Genomic DNA, 27,585 nt, shown 5'->3' with positions numbered 1-27,585 from the left:
GATCACAGAACTAAATCACATGCTGAGATCAGCTTTGTGTGTGTTTGTGTGGTATTTCATGTCAGCAATAGTTTTCAGTCAGTTCTGGAATATGGCCACTAGATGGAGCCCAAGTACTACCATACTGATATCTCATTAATCTTAGAAATGAAATACGACATTTTGGCAGGCCCGTTGACAGTCTTGCTGGGCCCCGGGACAAGAAAGTTTCATGTAAGCCCCCCCCCCCCCCCCCCTGTTAGGTCATATAGTATATAATATATCCACACATCAAAGCTGTTTCTGACAGCTGACTGGTTTATACTTGACGCGTCGCGAGCGGCGCAAGGGTTCGCGCGGCGAAAATGACGTAATCGCTGTGGCTCCGCCCGTGCGCGCTGTCAATTCGCGAGGTCGTGCACCTCTCGAATTTTGTAACTTCGCGCAGGGTTCATAGACCTAAACAAGGTGGAATTAAAGCACTTGTACGTCTCTTTCAAGGTCCATTTCTATATTTCCCAGCACCTTAAACTTAATTAAGTTAAATATTTATACTCGAAATGATTGAAAATAATTCGCTTTTAATCACATTATTTAATGGTGGTTTATTTTCAAAACGCCCAATCTTAACGTCTTCACGTTCTCTCATGTTTCGTCCTGGAATTACAAGAGGCTCGTATTTGTTAACGTAATACAAGAAAACTGTTAATTCAGATGGATATTTGTTGTGAAACGAAGTAGTTACAATTTCAACATTTTCAAGTACTTTAGCCTAAATTCCAGCACTTTTCAAACCTGGAACACAATGCAACATTAAAATTCGTCAGGTAAATGTTTCTTCTTTCCTTTCTTTTACCAGCCGGCTACAGTCGGTGCTGGATCAAACCATTTTTCAGTGGGAGGCCGGGGTGTATGCACGTAATGGAAAATATGTAGATAGGTAAAAAACATATATTTTAGCCATTGAGCTTATTTTGAGTACAGAATTTTATATTAATGAAAGATTTCAAGATTATATTTAAAATTATAGACTTTAAATAAAAATAAATTGCTTGGCTCTTTGATGGGCCCCCCTGGCCCTGGGGCCCGGGACAACAGATCCGGTTGTCCCCCCCTGTCGACGGGGCTGCATTTTGGTGAATTAAAAGGTTCATTTCTGGTCAGGCAGTGTACTTTATGTAAAAAAAAAAAGATTCAGTTGAGGCACTAAAGGCCCAAAAGGATCAAAATAATGTGTATTGGCAAAATGATTCAGATCACAGAACAAAATCACATGCTGAGATCAGCTTTGTGTGTGTTTGTGTGGTGTTTCATGTGAGCAATAGTTTTCAGTCAGTTCTGCAATATGGCCACTAGATGGAGCCCAAGTACTACCATACTGATATGTCATTAATCTTAGAAATAAAATACGACATTTCGGTTCATTAAAAGGTTCATTTCTGGTCAGGCTGTGCACTTTTTGTTATGAGATGTAATTGCAATGTTATAGAACTCATTGATCTGAATCATACAAGACCCATTACTTGTCTGTATTCTGCATAACATGATTGCAGCATGAGTTTTTATGATTTATTGGGTTTTTGGGTACTGTAGCGCCCCCGACAGGCCAATTTAAACCAACCTTGGCATACCTCACCAGGACCTCAGGCTATAAAAGTCTTAGGCTATAAAAGAGTTGATTGCATACATGGTTTATGAGTTATAGCAATATAGGTAATATGGCCACAATGATATAATGGGAAAATGGACCAATCAGAAAAATAAAAATCCAAATTTTTTAAAATTAATTTTTACCTACAGAGTCTAGAGATTAAGCTCATACCAGTTTTTCCATAATTGGATCAAATTCCTAGGACTAATTCCAAAAGAGCTATTTTCAAACAATTGATGAATGTGACAAAAATATGCATTTTTAATAGGACTTGTAATTGCAAAGTTGTCAGGTGTACTGCAAGGAATAAAAAGAATCAAGCTGCAAGTTCAAGTGAAAATTTGGAAGAGTTATGCATGATTTTCTCAAATAGCGCCACCTAGTGGCCAAATGTTTCAAAACTGCACAGCATGACACATAGTCCTGAGATATGCACACTGGTGAGGTTTCATGTTGATTGGCCAATGGTAAGTCTGTCAAATGGCCAATTAATTAAAATTAAAATTAATTGGCTCATGGCGGCCATGTTTTTTGAGTGATGATGTCATAATTGTGTGCCTTGATACCACTTGGGCCCCTGATAATGCATGTAACTTCCGTCACATTTGTAAAAAAGTTATAGTTTAAAAGTATTATACATCCTACCAAATCCTCTTTGGGCATAATAATCATACAGTCTTTGATAATAATCCATAAGGCATATTCCAATGATGTACATCATTCAGGTAGTGGTAGCAGAAAAGTTTAACCTACACTTTAGTTTAAGGAACAAAAACATTTTCTAAAACCACAATTCACTGATTAGCCTAGCCTAACCTGTTTAAGCAAATTATGTTACCATATTAAAAGTCAATAATAAAATGACGGTTTTCTCTTTGCTAGTTAGGTATTCAGTAATCCAATACAACATTATGCTACAGTCAATATTAACAAAGACAAAGTAAAATTAGCAGTGTGGCATCTTGGTAGTCTAACCTTGCTACAACCTTTTGCAGTATGGCTAAAGCCCGCCAACTCCATGCCACCCAACATGCTAACAAACTCTTTTCAAACTAGAAATCACAGCCACATTAGAATTATTGACATTAATTCTACACTGACATTAGAATGGAAACATTATTTGACAAGATTCGATTAACCCACACGGTTTCCCTTATTGATGTTTCCGTAGTTTGAATTACTTGCCAATATAATGTTAACATTATTTATAGTGATCCTAGCAGACCTAGCAGTGGAGTGAGCAGGCAAAGTCATTTCACTAGCCTTACTGCAAAGCTCCTCTGACTACATAGTCACTTAACAAAACATTTAGGCTGCATACCGTAATATACTTCCTTAGGTGGGACGGTGAATTTTTGTATGCAGTGATCTAGTTTGTTTTTGGCAAACAAAGCATGCATTTAAAACGATAGGAATGATTCATCCATTCAGAAAACTGGAACATCTTGTCGAGATACGGCCATGGGTGCAAAAGAGCATGCCAGGGTTGCCAGCTCTCACGCATTGAGCGTGAGACACACGCATTTGACCGTTTTCACGCGCTCTCACGCCACAGTTCCGATATCTCATGCCGAAAAAAAATCTAGTTTATTTACCTCTGATCTATATCTATCAACCACCAGCGATCGCGATATAATACTTAATTTGTGTCCATTTTTCACCGCCCCGGTAACGTTCGCCACCCCCCCCCCCCCTCCCGATCAACAATTTACACTCGCCACCAAGTCCAGGTTCAAATCTCCCTCCAAGCGATCTTGAAAAGTTGGCAACCCTGGCATGCTCCATCACCGCCGTCTCCGTTCATGTTGCTGTTATTTAGGAAAAGAACGACTAGCGACACCGAACTTGATTTTACACCTCTCTCATGGGTTTTCCATCCACCAAGTTTTTGCGCATTTTGAAAATGCGCATGAAAAAAACTGGATGGAAAAAGACCAAAATTCGAAAAAAGCCCCAAATATCGCAAAAAGATTTTTACGCTAGGAGGAGGTGGAAATGTTAGACTATCGCATCGCCAAAATTCGGAAAAACTGGATGGAAAAGGGTTTTTCGCATAAACGATGACGTATCATGCCTCAAGTCATGTGGTTCTGTACACGATCGCGATGTAAAAATGGCAAATGCATACAAAAACAGTTCTGGAGAGAGCAAAAATTGAATTGAACTTCTCCATGTATAGAAAAGAAAAAGAAAAAAATGTTTCAAAACCTCAACGTGCAAAAATGCGTAACTGCCAGATGGATGTAAAACCACTATTGTTTGGCGTCCTCTCACGTGATCTAAAGTTTATTCGCATAACTGTAATGAATGGAAACGAGGCTTAATTTGCATTTTTTTCTGCCGAAACTTGGAAATTGCACATTATTTTTTCGAAAGGTTTGGATGGAAACCCGGCTACAGACACATCCTTGATTGCTGATAGGCTGTCACCTGTGAAATACTATTGGGGGAGGAGAGGAGAGTTGTGTGTGGAAGTAACGAGTAACGAGAGCTGGACAGAAATGTAGTGGAGTGATAAGTACTGTATTTGTTATTCAACTGTAGTGAAGTGAAAGTCATAAGTATTTAAAAAAAATCAACTTAAGTAAAGTACAAATACTCAAGAACTGTACTTAAGTACAGTACTTAAGTAAATGTACTTCGTTACTGCCCACCTCTGTATTTAATCGGCAGCCAGTGTAGTGCGGCGAGAGTGGGACTAATATGACCAAATTTCCTAGCCTTGGTTAGGACTCTAGCTGCGGCATTTTGTACAAGTTGTAGCTTCTTTATGGACTGTTTAGAGCATCCAATTAGAAGACTATTACAGTAGTCCAATCTCGACGAGACAAAAGCATGAACTAGCTTCTCTGCATCAGCTAACGAAAGTAAGTGTCTCAGCTTGGCGATATTACGTAAATGGAAAAAGGCAGCCTTAGTGACATTGCATACATGAATGTAAAATAAACAATACCAAAGAACCTGAAACTGACAAAAACAATAGGTTCACAACTTTGGTCAAACATGAAAAAAATTTACTGCAAGAAACCTTTGATTCAAGAATTCTAAATATAATTTAAAATAAATAAGGAGATGAAATAAGAGAAACAGCTATACCTATGCGGCTAGTTTGCTAGCGCAGACATCACGCAGAGCACAAAGCATGTAACGGCCAGAAATATGTGTACTGTCTCTTTAAGGGAGCGAGTTGAGCGCGGGTATGGAATATTGTTTTTTTTAGCTTTCTGCCGTAGACCGACTCAGACCACTGCTCTTTATTTTATCTTTATTTTATTTCTGTAAGTAACGCATTCAATGAGCTTTGGACAACTCACCAGTTCATGTATGAAGTAGTGCTGGAGCCCAGGTTTATTTTGGTCAACCAGCAAATAAACGGACTAAGTGGAGTCAGTGATTCACCTCTCCTCTGTGTGCTTCATGTTTCACTTGCCTGTTAACTGTCCAACTTCACTTCTATCTGGGACAGAGTGGATATTTAAGGTTGAACTAACTCCGAAAAGCGTTACAAGCGTAGAATTAGACTGAATAGATCTGTTTTTATGGATCGGTCACATTGTCACCGATACCCGATCTAGAATTTTTTCAGATATTAATATCGGAATCGGTGCATCCCTAATATTGACACATGTGCACATGTTTTACTTCCAAGCTCCGCGCCCCCCCTGCAATAGCTCCGCGCCCCCACTTTGGGAACCACTGGACTACAACATTCTGCCAAGTTTGGTTTCTCTGGGCCTTACGGTCTAGGCTGCAGAAAAATAATAAGAAAGAAAGAAAAATCCGAGCACACTATGTGTGTGAACCCTAATAATAATGATAATAATAATAATTATTATTATTTTATATAATTATATAATAATATAATTATATAAAATGGTGGTTGGTTATGTTTTTCTTGTATTGAATAGCTGTGATAATGTGACAAATTAAAATACCTTGATAAAAAAAAAGAAAAGATTTTTCTTGCTTACATTGTGGCTGACACCAGCCTGCCGTGACGGAGCCCCACCCCAAGGATCCCACCCTCCTCCTGGGTCTGGGCAGGCTTCTCCAGGTGCACACGGTGGAAGGAGGAGATCAGTGTGGGGTACAAGATCAGAGAGGCTCCGAAGAAGGTCCTCTCCTCAGGCCCAAAGCCCTACCTGTCCACGAGGTACTGGATAGTCTTACCCCTCCTAAGAGAGTCCAACAGTGCACGCACCGTGTGGACCGGGCCTTCATATAGCAGGATGGGAGGAGGTGCCACTTGTTCCTGTTTGCTGAGTGGCTCTTTGACCAGATTGAGCGCAGAAACATGAAATGCCAACGAGGCACAGCTGCTCCCCGTTATACCGGTATGTGAAAGGATTAAGGTGTTTGGGCACAGTATATATGATTGGTGTCCAGTTTACCTTGTGATCCCACCCAGCCCTCCTTGGTGGACACCCAGACTTTGTCCCCTGGCCAGTATGTGTGCGTTTCCCCTCTCCATCTGTCAGCTTTTTTCTTGAACATCAGGATAGGGGTGCGCAGGTGTTGGTGTGTCACCTCCCACACACACTCACTAGGTATCGTGATGTTCGTGACGAAAAGCCCTGCGGAATCTCACTGGGTCTTGGTTGGTACACTTAGCCTGTCCATTAACCTGGGGGTGGTAACTGTCAGAGCGGGGGATGTAGGAGACAAAGTCCCCTGTGGATTTTCGCGCTGAATATTTAGTGCCGACGCCGAGGGAGAACTGAAAGTAATCGCAAATACTCAACGCGTATAACAGGGGAGAACAGAAAACAGTCGCGGAAAGAATTCAACGCAAAAAGAACACGCAAATAACCAAAGAGAAACAAAGGACGCCAGGGGAAGTAACTGGCTGGCTGGCAAACGCCATGAAGAACAAATCCTTCCCAAATTACAAAACCAAACGGATAGGAAGAATGACAGCAGGAGCAAAACTTGAGAGGCCAGGGAGTGGCGCAGGAGGTACGTATTCGAAGTGACAGTATAACAAGACCCTCTGAGGTCTTTGGGCATTTTTGCTGTTTAAGCATGGGGGGTGCGTGTGTCAAACCCTAGACATCAGATTGGCTACTATGTATGTCAATCAAAATACAACAGTTAGTGCAGATGGACGATAGCCTGTCATTCATCCACTACTTTTTAATGTCATACGATCCACCCACACTTCCTTCGCGATCGACTGGTAAAACGAAATCATAAAAAAAATTTAAAAATAATTTTATAGAGAATAAATGATGAATTTTGCACAGAAGCAGCTAGCCAGCTAGTAGCACACATCACAAGCCTATCTGTGATCGTCCGCTATTATAGTGAGCGATAATGAAAAATAACATTCATTTAGCCATTGATCTGTTATACTTTTTCATGAAACCCCTCAGGACTTCAACCTACCTTAATCACTGCTATGTAAATCGCTAGATCGCCATCTTGACGCACCGGTGCGTCAATCGACCTGGGAAGAGGCAGGGTGGCGAGACACCATGAACAGACTACTGAGAAAAAGGGCTGGAGTTTGGCAACATAGAAGGCAGACAACTCAGCGGTGAGGCACTGCGTCTGTCATCCTTATAAACCCAGGACAACAGGTGCATGCCATCACCGCTGATTAGCCTGTGGTCTGGCTTGTGTGCTCCTCCTGGTGGCGACTGGAGGACCCGCCCTGACAGTAACTGGAAGTCAGACTCACAGTGATGTTTAGTTTCCTCAGGAACAAATGCCATACAATATCACAATATCCTCCGGCAGGCCAAACAGCAATTCTGCCGACTCTAAGGCAGTGGGCAGTTCTTCAGCATTATTTTTGTAATCTCCGACTGCCTCAACCACACATCATTAGTGTACATGTGTGTAACTATCTTAGGGAGCACCTTGAGATGTGACACTATCTGCCAGAATGTATTTCACTGTGAATTCTACAGGTATTTCAATGTTAATTTGCTGAAGATGAGAGTATTTTATTACCTGAGCTCTTTCAACCATTGCTCAGCTGCAAAGGCTCTAAATGCCAGAATTCTGTATCTATGCCAGCACCATCCAGGCTGCTAGAATAGATGCTCCAGACTGCTCTCCTGGCCTTCCTAATTCCCATATGCACTGTTCTAGAACTTCAATCTTTTACATTACATTTATGGCATTTGGCAGACACCCTTATCCAGAGCAACTTACATTTTTATCTCATTTTTATACAAGTGAGCAATTGAGGGTTAAGGGAACCTCAGTCATGGCCTCAGGTCTGGGACTCAAACCCGGGACCTTCCGGTCACAAGACCAGTTCCCTAACCACCAGCCCATGACTAATGAAAAAGTATCACTAATGAAAAGTAGCATACTGCATTTTACACAAGCAACAACTGATTCAGAAGTCATGCTGAAATAAAAAATACTAGTTGCTGTGACGCGCGGGTCGTGGCGAGGAACGAGACACGGAATCCCTCTTGCAACTGACGTCACTTTTATTCTTTAACGTGTATTGCGCAATAGCGCACGATAAACATTCAAAACATACAACGCGACGTGCAGACTTTAGACAACGACGAGCACAGGACACTGCGCGAGCGCACATTAAATAGACAGACCACATTAGCCCCATGTGATTACGAGACGATTCACGGGTGAGACACATTATTCACACAACATAGCCATCACCGCGGAGTTCCGCTGACGCAGACAGAGCACGTGGACAATGTTTACACACGCCCAAAAGGGAGGGGCCGGGGTCCTCAACGTGACAGTTGCCTACTTAGCTTTGGTTAGTTCTTCAAAGATTATGCATTGGCAAGTTTTAATGGTGTTCTCCAATGAAGCTTTTGATTTCAGAATTGTTTGCAAAGGTGTAAAATCATTTTCGTAGCTGTTTTTTTTTGTTAAATCTAAGAAAAACAAAAATTAGAATGATTTCAAAATTCATGACCCCTCCATGATTTCCAAGTGGGAGAACTTGCAAAGTTCCAGGGTGTTCAAATACTTAATTTCCTCACTGTATGTACAGCTGAGCCTCATCCACATAACAGTAGAAGCTAATTTCATAGTTAGCTATGTGCCAAATGGTAGCATGTAGAATGAGAATAATAAGGAACCCAGTACTGACCCTTGTGGCACACCATATTTTACTTCTACTTTTCATTATGTAGATGATAGCAATTTGTAAAATCAGGAGAGTGCCCTTCTTCTCATGCTAGTGAGTGTTTCCAACCTTCCCAAAGAGATTTTATGGACTCTAGTAACAAAACTAAGATTAAAATGACATGGAAAGATATGCATCCTTTATCAGAGAATGAAGACTACCTTTGGTTTCAGTGATGTAATTAAATCCAGAGTGAAAAATTTATGGATGTAATTTATCTAAAAATAAGCGCATAATTGTGATGAAACTGCTTTGTCTAGTATTTTAGAAATAAAGGGCAGGTTTGAAATTGGTCTTTAATTAGAAAGCTCATGGGGATTAACACTAGGTGTTTTTATTTTGTGGTTTAATAACTGCAAGTATTAATGATTTGGGAATATAACCCAGGTCCAGCAAGAATTCATTACAACTAGAGGTTCTATGCTAATCAGAGGAGGCAGTAGTCATCTGATTAAACAAGTGGACTGGATAAATAATGTGGAAAACATGAAAAATGAATGATTCTCCAACAGTAAACTTTTATTATAACAAAAATTCAGTGATTTTACCATAACTAAAACTCAGTTTCAGTGGTAGGTATTAATATTCTACTGCAAATTCTACTGTGGTCTCTAAGCTTACCTACAACATTGTTTGTAGCTAAAATGTATTTGCTTTATCTAACTCAATCTACTGGTATACCATGTAGAAGTTATGAGGCTCATCTGCATTGCATTTCTATGTCCTTAATCTTAAGTAATAAAATCTGCATGTATAATTTCTTACTCACTTCATGTCTCATTTCACCTAAATTTTTCTATGATATACTTTGTTTAAAATCTCTTATGGTGAAAGTCTGTCTCATTTTCATAGACAGAATGCTTGATAAAGCACCTCATGGTTATTTGAAGAAATGTATTTTACCATTCTGCTTAACTGTTTGTCAATAAAGACAAAAATATATATAGGCCTACTGAATATTTGTATAATGCTTAACTCATTAACATACTACCGCCACATGTACCACTTCTTTACCAGTAGATGGGGTAGCGTTCAAACTAAGTAATGGGGAAATACGGATTCGGTGTGTTGTCTGTCTCGAAAGACAGCGCCAGCAATGTTCTCTTGTCTACGCGTCTCATTAAGATATAAGATTGACCTTTTACCGTCAAAAGAGGCGTATGCAGTTGGGTTAAGAATTAGCTTGAAGGCTCGGGCAGTGTTGAGCCTCGTTGGGGTATCAGTGAAACACCGAGGAAGGGAGAGGCACTTACCTGGTGAGTTCTGTGAAGAGCTCGCCATGATTGTGGATTCGAGGATAAAGTGAATGAGCTGCACCCTAATGAACTAATGGTTTGGCACAGGATATCTGACATCTTGTCTTGTGTATGACATAGTATGTCGTAGTCAATAGGCTAAAGAATACAATGGGAAGCTCGAACCGCTTTGATTAACTTATTCAATTCACTTGTTCAGGTGTTTCATATGCCTACTTGTAAGAAACGTAGACCAAACACACACGACGTGTTAGATAAAGTCCTACAAGAATTTTAAATTATCAGTAGACTTATACTTAGTTAGCATGTTAGCATTAAAAGTAGGCTATATTGCAGCATATTGCCAAAAAAGCGCGAGATGTCTACACCTGTTGAATCCATCGGATGCATAACGTCCGCCTGATGTGATGCCATGAATCGTACGGTGTGTGAAACACGCCTTGTTTCCATCAGCTATGGGCGTTTTTGTCCGTCACCCACGCGCTTCGCCCCACGCGCTTCACACACGCGCTTCATCCACGCGCTTCACCCCACGCGCTTCATCCACGCGCTGAAGCCAGTAAAGTTGTCTTGATTCCCCAGGGGAACATAAAGGCGAAAGTGTGCGCGGTGCTGTCTTCATTATGTCTCTTCTTCCCTTAACCCACCCTGTGACAGCAGGCTGCAACTAGACGGAATGTGTCGTTCAAGATTTCACAGGTTTAATTCGGCCAACAACATTCGTCCTTTAGATGCCTGCTACCTGTAGGAAAAGGGATTTGTGCCGTTATTTTGTCTTTTTCATACTCTCAGATTTAGTAGTCTTCTTTCGCCTCTTCAGTTTATATCGCCCTTCAAAGCAGACGACACCTGTTGCGAAAAGTTTTTATATCGACAGTAAACTAATTAACAATAATAGTTCACTGCAGCCCATATACATTCGAGAGCCCATTACGTCAGTACATTTTCTTATACACGTAAGCAAATGTAAGTCAGCACTGAGTGTACAATTTTACATTTCTACATTTTACATTTCAGACGTGACATTTTAGCTGTGATTTATGAGTATGGAAATCAATAGGCTAGAAACCCTATTCTTTTGACGAAAAAAATAAACAACTGGAATATATAAATTAGCAGCAAATCCAATCGATTAGCCTATATATGGGCTGTATTCACTTCCGCGCATTGTAGTAGTGTAATTTCAAACTATGTTAGTGCTACCATATAAATAAAATGACAGAAATGTATATAATTAGCCGTGTATATTATTATAGCGTAACTAAACTGGATTTACACAATATCTATGTACACTGAGTTACTCTCGACAAGACAGTAGGCCTATAGTGTTTGGAGTTGCTTTATAAGATTTGCGGGGCAGTTTGCACAGAAAAGGTTGCATAGATTCCGCGACAGTCTACATAATTGGGCGAACAGCTGAGCCGGTGTGGCGCTGGCAGATGGTTGGTGTGCGCCGGGTGTAGCCGGGTGTAGCCGGGTGGCGGTGTGTGTGAGTGGGGGTCACACTCATTGTTTAGACGTTTGAGCCCCTCGCGCACACAATGACTGCAGCCAGGAGCAAGAAAAGATGGAAAAGCCTCTCTCCTTTTCAGAGCGAGGGGAGAAGCGGAAATGCAAAAAAGTTTGGAGAGATCGTATTGTTTTGCTTGCGTTCGTGCGTGCAGCTGTCAGTCATCAAAATAGACGTACGTTCAAAATTGTGGTCAATCATGGAATCGCGGACGATATGGTTCTGTTTGCGATGCTTAAACCGTCTCCAATTAAAATTTTCACCAAATACAAACATATTGAAGAAAAGGAAAAATAGATGTGAATATTTGTGGGCCATGCGTGTATAAGTGTATAAGCATAATTTTCAAAACAAAAATAAATTCTCAGACCTCTAAGGGATAGCATTACAAATTACATTTTCGTTGTTTCTCAGTCACAACTAAGCTGATATTTTCTTTCATTTTTTAATGATTATTAAAATCTGTTTTTGACTTTAATTTGCGGTTTGTTTCCTTTGCATCTTAAGCTTTGTCTCAAATAATAGGCAATTATTAACTGTTCTTCTTTAATCTAATATTCGGCTAAATGTGATCATATAATGTTACTATAGAAGTTGTGGACTTGTAATATGTGAGATGGTTTGTAATACACATAATACACATGAATCGAAATTGTAAGGGACTTTTCCAGCTTGAGAAAACTCACACTCATCCAGATAAGGTTTAGTCCCTCCCCTCCTGACTGCTCGTGCCTCTCATTCATAGTGTCGCGTTGGCTTTGCAGCATCATTACCTTCTCGTTGTCCCAAACTGTTTACCATTACATGCACCTTCACCTTTCAATGCAGGACTATTGGAGCACCGCCTAAACACCCACCGTGGACCTCTGGTGGATGTACGCAGCGCGTGGCCTCTGTGCTTTATATGTTATAGGAGCTCAAACAGTCGTGTCGTTTTATGTGAACTACGAGCTTTTACGTGTCTTTTAGAACAGGTGATATTTTAGTGGACCAAGCACACGCTCTTAAATCACGTTTATTTAAACTATGCGTGCGTGCCAACGCTGGATACATCTATGTTCAAAACTACAGAGAACTTGAAGTGAACAGTACTAGAAAAACCAGCTTCCGCTTTAAGAAAATTAGACACTTTAAAAATACATCTTGACTAGTTCTGGAGTCAGAAGTCCATCAAGAGGCGGTAGCATCCTTTCACTCTTCTGTTTCTTGTTTTCCTCGCGTAACAGCTCTGTACAGGGGACCGGATATTTTTTATTACGCTACGATTTGTTGTAAATGTTTGGCAGCCAAGAACATCTGCCTAAAGAAGTTACGGTTGTAAAAGACGGAACTTTCGGGGAAGAAATGGATTCAGTTCGCTCCTGGGTGCGGAATGTCGGTGTTGTGGATGCAAACGTAGCAGCACAGAGGTAGTAAATCTTATATATATTTTTACTTTTGCATGCAAAATGACAATTTTATATAACCTTTCAAATGACAGCATTTAACAACAATCAATTTCCTATATGTAATCTATCTGGTGACAGGGATCAAGAGGCTAACGCAAACTCTAGAAATTGCACGTTAATTGGACGCCTTCATCGTAAATCATAGCAAATCATAATAATTCGTAAACATTGTAATTTAGCGCTAATTTTTGTATTTACAACCAGTACATGTGAAAAACGTATAGGTTACAGCTTACGTCTGATTCCTACAACTTCCATTGCTTTACGCATGTTTGCGCTTATTCCTACCTGCGTTTCATCCTTTGCTTCATCTCTTGCTAAAATCACATATCAACAGGTCTGTAGCTTCTGTGTTTGTGATAATAGACAAGAGAGACGGACAGTCAAAAGAGCGCTTAGCATTTCACTGAGAGCCTCAATAGTCGGAGGCATAAAGTCAGGAGTCCAATGAAAGGAGCACCTCAAAACACTGTGATACAATAAACCCGGCGTGTCTTATGGCCATTCAGCCAGGAATACTGTTATTTTAAGACTCGAATCGCGGCTGATTACTGGCAATCACCTTGTTAAACTCATAAAGAATATTGATCTAATTTGTCCCTTGTTTTCATGTTTCAAAAACGTTCTTTTTATATTACAGTGATGATAGATGGAATAGTGAACTCATAGTAGTAGATCTGAATGCTTTAAAACATCCACCAGCATAATAGCAACAACAACAATAATAAAAGAATAAAACATAGCAATCTACAAATAGACATTTTTATACACATCTGAATAAACTTTATTTCAGGTATGCTAAGTAAAAATGAAAAAAGACCGATTGAACACTAACAAAACAGAATAAAACCTTTTTGTATTTCCCACTTGCTTGTTTAGCGTGAAAGATTAGGTCACAACTAATTTCATATACTTAAAAATTGTTAAGTGACTTTCAACCGATTTCAGATATGAAACCCACTTAATACATAATTCACATCGCTTGTGTCTACATTATGTAGACATTGTCTATTTGTACAAATAATTACAAACTGTCACTAAATAATGAAGACCTTGATCGAGTGGGTTATTGCGTAGGTCTGTAGATGGTAACTCCGTGAATTACGTCTACATCGAGATTTCACGCTGACAGAAATTGTCCGGCAAATTTATTGCCCAGAAGATAATAACTTCACAACTTTCGGTTTAGGTAATCATTTGTCTTATTTTGTAATACAAATATCTACTGTTCACCCAGCACAACACACTATATATTATATTCGGTTATAACACATGATTTTTTACCAATATGATATGTTGCCATTTGAAAGTTAAAAACTTCTCGTCGTGCTCGAAACCTCTTTTAAAAACGCCTGATGAGCAGGAGCGTAAACGTAACTTTCAAACATGACTGCGTTAACCATGACCAAGGAACAATGTAATAAACACAGAAATAGAGGAAATATTTCCTGTGTTTTGCTTCAGAATGTTTAGTTTTTAAAATGTTTTATATATTACACAACTTTAAGATGTACAATTCACTTCTGAGACAATTAATTGAGTTCATCAAATTGACTAGTTATAGTAAAATTTCTTGATAAATTTACATTTTTTTCCAACTTGAAATTCTCAGTGTCCCTCTCACTCTCTTAAAATGTATGAAAATTGGTAGTCCAAAATAACATATAACGAAACAAGTCTGGCTCATAATGTGAATTAAAATGTAGGCTATATGCAGAAGCACCTGGTATCTATACTGGAACCATATTTGATCTTCTCCTGTCTTGTTGGTTTGTAAGAGTTGTGAATTCAGAAGTAATGTGCCAATGCTTCCAATGGGTTAAACTGGATCTCTAAATTTCATGTACAAAACCGTTAAGTCTGTATAAACCTTATTTCAACAGTGGAGTAGCTCTGTCTCGTGCTCACTTTGAAAAACAACCCCCCTCCAACCTACGGAAGTCCAACTTCTTCCATTTTGTTCTGGCTCTCTACGACCGACATGGACAACCAGTGGAAATAGAGAGGACAGCCTTCATTGATTTTGTGGAGCATGAGAAGGTACATTTATGTATGCTATGTTTTTTAGCTATAGTTTTAATGAATGATGGTAATTCTACAATGTTAGTAGATCATTCAAGCACAAGTGCTGTTCTGGAAAATAACCATCTGTACAAAGACATTTTATGCTCTGATTTGGAACACTAAAAATCCCCCATATGTTGCATTCTCCATCCATTTCTTTGAGAAATTGTGTGGCAGAATCATAGAATCACACACACACACACACACACACACACACACACACACACACACACACACACACACACACACACGCACACACACACACACACATGCTATATATATATATATATATATATATATATATATATATATATATATATATATATATATATATATGCTTCATATAAAGAGAGAGAGAGAGAGAGAGAGAGAGAGAGAGAGAGAGAGAGAGAGAGAGAGAGAGAGAGAGAGAGAGGTTGCACTGTGTTTGCAGTTTGCATTACCTATGATGATGAGTTTGGGTTTTGCTTTGTGGTTAAACTCCAGCTAAGCTTGTAGTTATGCCTGAAAACAGTGAATTCAAAGACGTTACAATTAATTATCAACCATGAATGAGTTCTAGGTCAAGTCTTATTATGATGACACCTCGTTGATTGAGATTACATCTGTTGTTCATGGACAGTCCTTTTTTGTTCATGGTTAACTGACTCAACTTAGTTGAGTTCTTTATTGTCCATGACTACAATTATTGATGTTTGACTTCTAATAGTTATAAGAATTTAAGAAGGAGCAAAGGACAAATATCTGATTGAGAATATAGAATATGTAGCATTGTATTTCCACACCATTCTCTCTCTCTCTCTCTCTCTCTCTCTCTCTCTCTCTCTCTCTCTCTCTCTCTCTCTCCCCCTCTCTCTCACTCTCTCTCTCACTCTCTTCCTCCCTCCCCCTCTTTCTCTCTCACTCTCTCTCTCTCTCTCTCTCTCTCTCTCTCTCTCTCTCTCCCCATTTCGGTTTATCCCTCCATGGGACATTGGTTCATTCCCATGAGCCCAGTTTAAGAGACAGAGATGTTGGAAAAGCAGGAGAGACTGAGGGGAGTGTTGGTTCATAGACTTCAAGACAGGCTGGAGTTCCTCTCAACAAAACTTTTGCTCATTAATATAATTGTTAGGTGTATTTTCTTCTCTTCTCTTCTCTTCTCTTATCTTCTCTTCTCTTCTCTCAAATGCACATATCCACACATCCACTGAACGCTTCTCTTCCACCATAGAAAGTGAATATGTACATTCTGGTTGTACTTTGTGGCTAACTGACCTATTTATCTGACTTACTATTTATATGACAGTAGTTTGTATTTGATTAAATAGATTAAGTGAAAACCAAATGCATGTTTCATCTAAATCTTGTCATCCTCGTCTGTGTCACCACAGCCCTTTACCACAGTACATGGTAACTATATTAATGGGTCATGTTGGGTTGTTTTTGTATGAATGTCCTAAAGAGTGTCCTAGCGGACCTCAGTTCAAATACAAGCACACTCCTCATAGTCAGTGCACGTTCTGATAGTGTGTTGTGTTGATTGTGTTGAATCAAGTGTTTGTGTTATTTTCCCTTGTGTGTGTTGGTCCTGTTGGAGCAGACGGGAGAAAAGAACAACAACGGCACCCATTACAAACTGCAGCTCCTCTACAGTAACGGTGAGGTTCTCATCTCCCACATATCGTGCTCTTCTATTTGTAGAGATTCAAAGATTAACTCCATAAGAGTGTTGGACCCAATACACTTTCAAGTAATAGTTATTCATAATGCGCATTATTGATATAAAACCCTATAGTGTGATGAATTGTGTTCAAGATATTTGCAAACATCACATCACTTCCATCATGGTAATAAGTGTGTGCGATGGCGTAGCTCCGTCCTGGTGTAATTCACCGTTGTAGGAAACTTCAGTTCACTTACTCTATGGGCAAATGAGTCTTTGTGATGCGTGAGCCTCCCAGTAGTGATGCAAAATAAAAACAAGAGGCTGACTGAGATGTGAACTCCCAGGGGCTCTGCCTGCCTTTCCAGATAAAAGATGCCCGGACTGAGACACACTAATAGGAACACGTGCACATGCACGGAGTCCCTCCAGCTCACCTACCCCCAGAACTCAGGGCCTCGCTGCTTTAACTAAGAGAAGATGATGAGTACCAGTGTTGCCATAGTTACTTTGAAACAGTAATCCGACTACTGACTACTGACTACTTCTTTAAAAAGTAACTCAGTTAAGTTACTGACTACTTGCTTTTAAAAGTAACTAAGTTAGATTACTTTTAGTTACTTTCAGCAGAGGCTGATCCCCCGCCCCTATAACATGAAAATGACTACCAGTTCTGCCAATACTCACTTTATTGACATGTATTTTAACCGGAACATCAAAAATGACACTGGCATTTGTAAACTTTTTCTTGAAATAGGCTTACATGTTTTTTAAATAAATAAATAAGACAGTCTTTCTGTTCAACTCCGCCCACTTACAGGGTTGCCAACTCTCACGCATTGAGACACACGCATTTGACTGTCTTCACACGCTTACACGCCACACTTCCGATATCTCACGCCGAAAAAAAATCTAGTTTATTTACCTCTGATCCACATCTATGATTCAATGAGTTACTAGTTCGATCTGGCGCCAACCACCGGCGATCGATCGATCGCGATATAATACTGAATTTAGTCCATTTTACACCCCGCCCGATAACAATTTACGTTCGCCGCCAAGCCCCGTTTTTTTTTTCAGGTTTGACGTTGTGTTTTTGAAAGTAGACAGCACTCTGTCGCCAGGACAGAGTGTACAACGGACCTTAATGTTGTCTTCCTTAGCCGAAATAAAATCAAAACAATGCCTGTATTTCCAGCTGCTAAAGGCGAACCTCTCCTTCCATCTGACTTTGGCGCCGCAGAGCAGAGATGACGTAACCGCGTAAGAAACGTGTAGCCAAAAAATAAGAATGAATAACCTACGTTCCCCCGAAATGCAGAAATAGTAACGCACGATGTTTTAGATAAGTAACTTTAATCTGACTACTAGTTTTTAAATAGTAGTTGCGTTAGACTACTCGTTACTGAAAAAAGTAGTCCGACTACAGTAACGCGTTACTAAGTAACGCGTTACCGGCATCACTGATGAGTACATTAATGAATGTCATTCAGAAGGAAAACGGCAGGCTGATAAAACTAGGCAACGTGCTAGTAAATGATCAACAATTTTTTCTTAGAATTGGCAATACATATTTATTTACATTGCATATTATAGTTCAATCTGGTTCTTAGAAAGCTGCAACATTTTACAAAAACATTTTAGTGATCCAGTGCTCATAATTAACTCGCCGACATAATAACTGAACAAATTAAATAACTTCTGTATTTTTTGCTTTTGTTTCTTTAAAGATTAACTTGGTGTTCTTATTATGTTCAGCGAATTCAAACTTGTACATGTGTTACTTCACAGGCGTGCGAACTGAACAAGACCTGTATGCCCGACTCATTGACTCCGTCACCAAACAGGTAAAGCCTTCCCTCGGATGACTCGAAGCTTAACACACAGTGATAGCATCGAGCATGACACTGATTTCTCTTCTCTTCTCTTCTCTTCTCTTCTCTTCTCCTCTCTTCTCTTCTCCTCTCTTCTCCTCTCTTCTCTTCTCTTCTCCTCTCTTCTCTTCTCTTCTCTTCTCCTCTCTTCTCTTCTCTTCTCTTCTCTTCTCCTCTCGTCTCTTCTCTTCTCTTCTCCTCTCTTCTCTTCTCTTCTCCTCTCTTCTCTTCTCTTCTCTTCTCCTTTCCTCTCTTCTCTTCTCTTCTCTTCTCTTCTCCTCTCTTCTCTTCTCTTCTCTTCTCTTCTCTTCTCTTCTCTTCTCTTCTCTTCTCCTCTCTTCTCTTCTCTTCTCAGCCCATATCATATGAAGGTCAAAATAAGAACCCTGAGATGTGTCGTGTCCTGCTCACTCATGAGGTCATGTGCAGGTAAATGTTTAGTTCACAACTACTACAACTGTATTCACATTACCACAACTACACACAAATATATCCACATTACCACAACTACACACAAATATATCCACATTACCACAACTACACACAAACATATCCACATTATCACAACTACACACAAACCTATCCACATTACCACAACTACACATAAACATATCCACATTGCCACAACTACACACAAACATATCCACATTACCACAACTACACACAAACATATCCACATTACCACAACTACACACAAACATATTCACATTACAACAACTACACACAAACCTATCCACATTACCACAACTACACACAAACATATCCACATTACCACAACTACACACAAACATATTCACATTACAACAACTACACACAAACCTATCCACATTACCACAACTACACAAAAACATATCCACATTGCCACAACTACACACAAACATATCCACATTACCACAACTACACACAAACATATCCACATTACCACAACTACACACAAATATATCCACATTACAACAACTACACACAAACATATTCACATTACAACAACTACACACAAACATATTCACATTAAAACAACTACACACAAACATATCCACATTACAACAACTACACACAAACATATCCACATTACCACAACTACACACAAACATATTCACATTACAACAACTACACACAAACATATCCACATTACCACAACTACACACAAACATATCCACATTACAACAACTACACACAAACATATCCACATTACCACAACTACACACAAACATATCCACATTACCACAACTACACACAAACATATTCACATTAAAACAACTACACACAAACATATCCACATTACAACAACTACACACAAACATATCCACATTACAACAACTACACACAAACATATCCACATTACCACAACTACACACAAACATATTCACATTACAACAACTACACACAAACATATCCACATTACCACAACTACACACAAACATATCCACATTACAACAACTACACACAAACATATCCACATTACCACAACTACACACAAACATATCCACATTACCACAACTACACACAAACATATCCACATTACTACAACTACACACAAACATATCCACATTATCACAACTAAAATGTTTAATTTTTTTTTTTACTACACACAAACATTTTAAACTACACACAAACATATTCACATTACAACAACTACACACAAACATATCCACATTACCACAACTACACACAAACATGTCCACATTACAACTACACACAAACATATCCACATTACCACAACTACACACAAACATATCCACATTATCACAACTAAAATGTTTTTTTAACTACACACAAACATTTTAAACTACACACAAACATTTTAAACTACACACAAACATATCCACATTACCACATCTACACACAAACATATCCACATTACAACAACTACACACAAACATATCCACATTACCACAACTACACACAAACATATCCACATTACCACAACTACACACAAATATATCCACATTACAACAACTACACACAAACATATTCACATTACAACAACTACACACAAACATATTCACATTAAAACAACTACACACAAACATATCCACATTACAACAACTACACACAAACATATCCACATTACCACAACTACACACAAACATATTCACATTACAACAATTACACACAAACATATCCACATTACCACAACTACACACAAACATATCCACATTACAACAACTACACACAAACATATCCACATTACCACAACTACACACAAACATATCCACATTACCACAACTACACACAAACATATTCACATTAAAACAACTACACACAAACATATCCACATTACAACAACTACACACAAACATATCCACATTACCACAACTACACACAAACATATTCACATTACAACAACTACACACAAACATATCCACATTACCACAACTACACACAAACATATCCACATTACAACAACTACACACAAACATATCCACATTACCACAACTACACACAAACATATCCACATTACTACAACTACACACAAACATATCCACATTATCACAACTAAAATGTTTAATTTTTTTTTTTACTACACACAAACATTTTAAACTACACACAAACATATTCACATTACAACAACTACACACAAACATATCCACATTACCACAACTACACACAAACATGTCCACATTACAACTACACACAAACATATCCACATTACCACAACTACACACAAACATATCCACATTATCACAACTAAAATGTTTTTTTAACTACACACAAACATTTTAAACTACACACAAACATTTTAAACTACACACAAACATATCCACATTACCACATCTACACACAAACATATCCACATTACAACAACTACACACAAACATATCCACATTACCAAAACTACACACAAACATATCCACATTATCACAACTAAAATGTTTTTTTAACTACACACAAACATTTTAAACTACAAACAGACATATTCACATTACCACAACTACACACAAACATATCCACATTACCACATCTACACACAAACATATCCACATTACAACAACTACACACAAACATATTCACATTACAACAACTACACACAAACATATCCACATTACCACAACTACACACAAACCTATCCACATTACAACAATCACTTCATTCTTTATTACATACTCCAAGGAAACTTTGAGTCTCCCAGTTTACTGTCTTCCTATGAATAAATGTGACAAATATGTTTTGGGGAACATGCAGAGATGATCGTATTATGTATGGACTGAATGTCAGACACTGTGGACGTTTACATGCTGGATTGTGGTTAAAGCCCAAATAAACAGCGGGGCAAACTACAACACCTGCTTGATCGAAGCCGCAACCACTAGAAGACAGAAAGACAGCAAGCTCACTCCCATCACAGCAGACAGACTGGGCCTAGGGGTGGGGGGGGTGGGGTGTGTGTGGGGGGGGGGGGGGGGGGTGAGGGGGCATGCGGTGCCCTGACCTCAGGCTCAGGGACACAACAGGGGAGGGCAGAAGGAATCGAGATCGGCTTCGCCCCCATTGTGTGTCCAGCAGATGCCCGAGTGGAGTTCACAGCTGGCTAATAACAGAGCGGGACTAGGGGGGAGTGCCGGGGGGGAGTGCCGGGGGGGGGGGGGGGGGGTAAGAGAGAGAGGGCAAGCAGCACAGCTGGGGAGTGGCTCAGTCTGACAGAGGGGGGCTTGAGCCGGGGGGGAGTGGTTTGAGGGGACAGCAGAGAGGCAGATGGCCAGGGGTGGGGGCCACTTTTGTTATGCAGGAGAGGCGGAATGGGAGGCGGGTTGGTGGGGTGGGGGGGGGGGGGGGGGGGCAGACAGCAGAGGTTGGGGCTGGCGTGTGTGTCGTCTGTTGTGTACGTGTGTATGTGTCTTAGAGCTGGTTACTTGTTTCGTTCTAAATGTGATGTTGAGTATGAAGTGTGTATGGTGTAGTGTATACAGGGTGGTGAGGGGTAACTGTCTCCTTACTTTTACCCTCTAAACTCTTTGTCACTTCCCTCTTTAGTGTCTTGCACTTGTGTGATGTTTACGTATAAATGATGATCCACTAATTTCTTATGCAACTAACGGCCTTCATTATTAACTGGTTATTTGTCAGGTGTTATATTATTACTTTATGCAAACACAATGAACATTAGGAAAATATTTTTTGTATCATGCATCACCTTATGCATTTTGCCTTTATATGTTATTGTTTCTCATCAACTTAGCCGCTGCTGTGAGAAAAAAAGTTGCGGTAATCGAAACGAGACCCCGTCGGACCCTGTCATCATTGACAGGTAAGAACAGGGTTTTAATTCCAATGTCTTTGTCCTCGTCTCATTTTATTTGCCAGTGTTATTGTATTTTAGCCATCCTGCAGCACCAGGGAGGAATGCTGGGGATGGATTTGTAGACTATGGTTGTGGCTCAGTAGTGATGCAGGTACAGAAAGAGCCACGTGTTGAGTGAGGACACTGAACGTCTGTGTGCCTGCGTGCTTTTGGCTTGATACGTTTTAGGGTTGTGGATTACATGACTCCACAGCAGAGTGTTAATCTCACTTGTCATAGACTAATGGAAAGTTGCCTTTAAAATTTATAGTGAGACAGAGGCATGTTTCAACTCTTGTTATAATATAGTATTAATTAAATATAATCATGTAGTGTTATAATATGTAAATTCAGTATAGTACTATAAATCATTATAATATACTATTAAGTATAAACATGTAGTATTATAATAGGTAAATTCAGTATAGTACTATATAATAATATAGTATTAATTAAGTATAATCTTGTAGCGTTATAATAGGTAAATCCAGTATAGTAATATAAATAATTAAAATCTAGCAGATAATACTTTTGCAACCTTTGCCCCGCCCTCTCTCTCTGAGTCAGTGCAGCCCACAGTCAGTCTGCACAACCTTTCTCAAAATGGAAAAACCGGCCTGATGCCTTTTAAGTTTTCCTAGAATTCCTGAGTGTTGCAGCTGTTTTTCTCCTTTACAGAGTGACTTGCTCTGACCTTCTCCTGTTCTCTCCATCCCTCACCTTCCTCAAAGCTCCACAAGATGAAGGTCTCTGTTACTGTAGCTGACCTGATACTGTATCCAAGAAGTCCTCACTTCTGGAGGAAAAGCCTTGTTAGTGGGTCGATTAGACTAGTGGGTCAGCAACGAAAAAAAATTGTGTTGTTTTGTTGACAAAACACACCAAAGTCCAGGGGTATTATTGAACATTTCCATTTTTTCGAAATAATTTAATAGAATATTTTACCAAAGTCAAATGAAGAATGCAAAGACGGTTTGTTTTGTGATTATGCAGCTAACAGTCAAAACAACTATCTGATCTTCATTAGGCTTATCCTGTGTCACATGCTCACATACACACACACACACACACACACACACACACACACACACACACACACACACACACACACACACACACACACACACACACACACACACACACACACACACACACACATCACATTGTGTGTGTCTGTGAGCATGTGACTTTGTATATCGGAGTCTCTCCCAACACCCCCACCTCTCCCAACTAATATTGTCATAATTAGTCAGCCTCATCAGGATACCTCTCAAATGCACATGGGAGTTGGGATCCCTTAGCTCACCCCTCCCCTTTTTTAATCTGCCTCCATATTGTTCGGGGCCTGTCATGTCTTTTACTCTCCTCCCCCTCTTCTCAATCTGCTATTCACCCCTTCCTCTACTAATCTAGTTATTAGTGAAAGGACAGAGAAGAGATCCCATCTGATCCCTCAGGCGTCGTGCCTTTTGTCACTTTATGACCCTTGCATCTGATCTAAGGATTGCTTCAGTCAGTGTGTAGCCAGTGCTGGTAGGATGATGGTTGTAAATCTGCAGTCCTGATACACAGGTGGCCTCTGCAACCTACAACACTTTAGTCTTTCTAGCATTTCATGTTTTTAGCAACTCTGCTAAGCACATGTAAAACTCAAGCTGCTATTTTGCATTTCTGTAGTTAAAGCTTGAATGTGAAAAAACTTGAAAGCTTGAATGTTAGATGTTTTATTTATAATTCATATATGAGAGGTTTTGGCTATGTTTTTGTTTGTTTGTTTGTTTGTTTTACATATCCTTCAGATCCAGCATTTTACCACAGCATGCATTTTTTACTCGTTTGTTGACCTGGGCTGTCAATATTAAGATAAGATAAGAAAAGATTGCCTTACATTATCCCACATGGGGAAATTGCAGAATATGCTTCAAGTAGTGTCTCCTTAGTATGGATTCATCCCATGGAAATGATCAATTGATTGCTCAATCAATTTTCCAATTCATTGATTAGAGATTCTTCTGTGACTTTCTGACGATCTGTTTCTAGTCCTGCACATCAGACTATATGAGACTTTTTAATAATGAGCAACAGAGTTAATACATGACTGAAACATTTGTTTGCTAGATTATATATGTATATCAGTTTGTTATATATATTCATCAAATACAAAAATGGAAGCTATACACCTTCACAGTCTTTTATCATATTACTTTTATAATTGATCATATATTATAAACATGATAAACATCTCATATAAAACGTGAGCCCTATAATCTGTCACCATCATGATCTTAATTTATATAAAATAAGCTTTTTACAGTTTGTCAGTATTGCTAGTGGTTGGTGGTGGTAAACAGGTATGTTTAGTAAAACAAGAGAAAGCAGAACCAAGCCAGCCCACTGCACACCACTGCACACCAGCCCACTGCACACCACTGCACACCACTGCACACCAGCCCACTGCACACCACTGCACACCAGCCCATTGCACACCACTGCACACCAGCCCACTGCACACCACTGCACACCAGCCCACTGCACACCACTGCACACCAGCCCACTGCACACCAGCCCACTGCACACCACTGCACACCACTGCACACCAGCCCACTGCACACCACTGCACACCAGCCCACTGCACACCACTGCACACCAGCCCACTGCACACCACTGCACACCAGCCCACTGCACACCACTGCACACCAGCCCACTGCACACCACTGCACACCAGCCCACTGCACACCACTGCACACCACTGCACACCAGCCCACTGCACACCACTGCACACCAGCCCACTGCACACCACTGCACACCAGCCCACTGCACAGCACTGCACACCAGCCCACTGCACACCACTGCACAACACTGCACACCAGCCCACTGCATACCACTGCACAACACTGCGCACCAGCCCACTGCACACCAGCCCACTGCATACCACTGCAAACACTGCACACCAGCCCACTACACACCACATCACAGCACTCACACCCACTGCACACCACGCTGAAATAAATGACTGTGATTGAACATACTGGCTCCTGCAGTTTCGTTTGGGCAGATCAGCAGCTGTTTGTTTTTCTGTGGTCTGTTATGAGCAGTAAAACTACAGGTATGTTATGAGCAGTAAAGCTACAGGTCTGTTATGAGCAGTAAAGCTACAGTTCTGTTATGAGCAGTAAAGCTACAGGTCTGTTATGAGCAGTAAAGCTACAGTTCTGTTATGAGCAGTAAAGCTACAGTTCTGTTATGAGCAGTAAAGCTACAGGTCTGTTATGAGCAGTAAAGCTACAGTTCTGTTATGAGCAGTGAAGCTACAGTTCTGTTATGAGCAGTAAAGCTACAGTTCTGTTATGAGCAGTAAAGCTACAGTTCTGTTATGAGCAGTGAAGCTACAGGTCTGTTATGAGCAGTAAAGCTACAGTTCTGTTATGAGCAGTAAAGCTACAGGTCTGTTATGAGCAGTAAAGCTACAGTTCTGTTATGAGCAGTGAAGCTACAGTTCTGTTATGAGCAGTAAAGCTACAGTTCTGTTATGAGCAGTAAAGCTACAGTTCTGTTATGAGCAGTGAAGCTACAGTTATGTAATGAGCAGTAAAGCTACAGTTGTTATGAGCAGTGAAGCTACAGTTCTGTTATGAGCAGTGAAGCTACAGTTCTGTTATGAGCAGTAAAGCTACAGTTCTGTTATGAACAGTAAAGCTACAGTTCTGTTATGAGCAGTAAAGCTACAGTTCTGTTAAGGCCTCAAGGATTAGCAGGTCAGCGCCCACCAAGATCAATATATGGACACGTAGACAAGGAAGGGCTTACCATGGCTCAGCAGAAGGAGTGGGGGTGGGGGGTAGGGGTAAGTGTGGGGGGCAGGGCAGGGGTGGGGTATGTGTGGGGGGCGGGATCGATGCCCCGCAATATCTCTCTAATTGATTGCACTTTCCGGCAGGGTCTCCCTTAACAAGCCAGTACTCCAAGAAAACAGAGGAATCAATAGGAGAACCCCAGACTTATCAATATAATCTATCAATATCACCCCGTGTCCCCCAAACTGTGAACCACAATGGCTTCACAAAGGCTGACAGAAGAGCTCATTTGTAATTTTTCTACTTTTAGCCATAAAAAGACTCAGTTATGTGACTCTCGACAATGATCATTTTTTTATAATTAAAAATGGATCTTTATTTTAGAGAAAGAGGTTTGCATCTAAAAACTTGCCAACCTGATGGAATAATGCAGCCATCTTTCTTTTTTCCCATTTATCTTACAATAGTTCCAGTGTTAAACAGATTGTGAAGTATCCTGCCTGACTGAATGACATCATCATTCAGCACCTAAATTCAGTTGCATATCATTTTATTAAGGTGCTTCTTTGAATTTTCTTTGAATTAGAGAGTTAAAAGAGAAACACAGTGTTAGAGAAAAACTCTTCACATTAAAAAAGGAGCATTTCATTTATGATGACCAAGGCAACTTCAGGTTGCCCTGTAATATGCTGCCCACTATAGTCATTTGAAGATAAGAAGAACTCTACTTAAAGCTGTTTGGGATTCTGCCAGCCTGATAGTTTAGCCAAATATGTTTTGGCAAATGTGTTGGCCAGCTATGATGCCAGGATGCCGTTTACAGGTTCTGAGTATCTGGCTATTGCAAAGCATTATGGTAATATTTTGGTCTCCAGAAACCTCTTTGGGAATGAAAACATGGATTTCTCAGGCCCTTGTGACCAATTTGGGCAGTGATTCAGATCAGATAAATCTGTTGTGAAGTTTAA

General features: G+C 40.0%; 1 protein-coding gene across 1 annotated transcript in view; it reads left to right on the top strand.

The window, feature by feature from the left end:
- The first annotated feature begins 12,220 nt into the window (after positions 1-12,220).
- ebf2 (EBF transcription factor 2) overlaps positions 12,221-27,585 on the top strand; it is a 33,562-nt gene continuing 18,197 nt past the window's right edge. Inside the window, exons 1-6 of the mRNA XM_076987215.1 lie at positions 12,221-12,922; positions 14,845-15,001; positions 16,608-16,665; positions 18,462-18,517; positions 18,900-18,973; positions 22,722-22,790. Coding sequence (XP_076843330.1) covers positions 12,789-12,922; positions 14,845-15,001; positions 16,608-16,665; positions 18,462-18,517; positions 18,900-18,973; positions 22,722-22,790 — 548 coding nt within the window. The 5' untranslated portion in view covers positions 12,221-12,788. The remainder of the gene's footprint in view (positions 12,923-14,844; positions 15,002-16,607; positions 16,666-18,461; positions 18,518-18,899; positions 18,974-22,721; positions 22,791-27,585) is intronic.

Source organism: Brachyhypopomus gauderio, unplaced genomic scaffold (assembly GCF_052324685.1).
Source record: "Brachyhypopomus gauderio isolate BG-103 unplaced genomic scaffold, BGAUD_0.2 sc51, whole genome shotgun sequence".
NCBI classification, from domain to species: Eukaryota; Metazoa; Chordata; class Actinopteri; order Gymnotiformes; family Hypopomidae; genus Brachyhypopomus; species Brachyhypopomus gauderio.
This window is presented reverse-complemented; position numbering and strand designations above follow the sequence as displayed.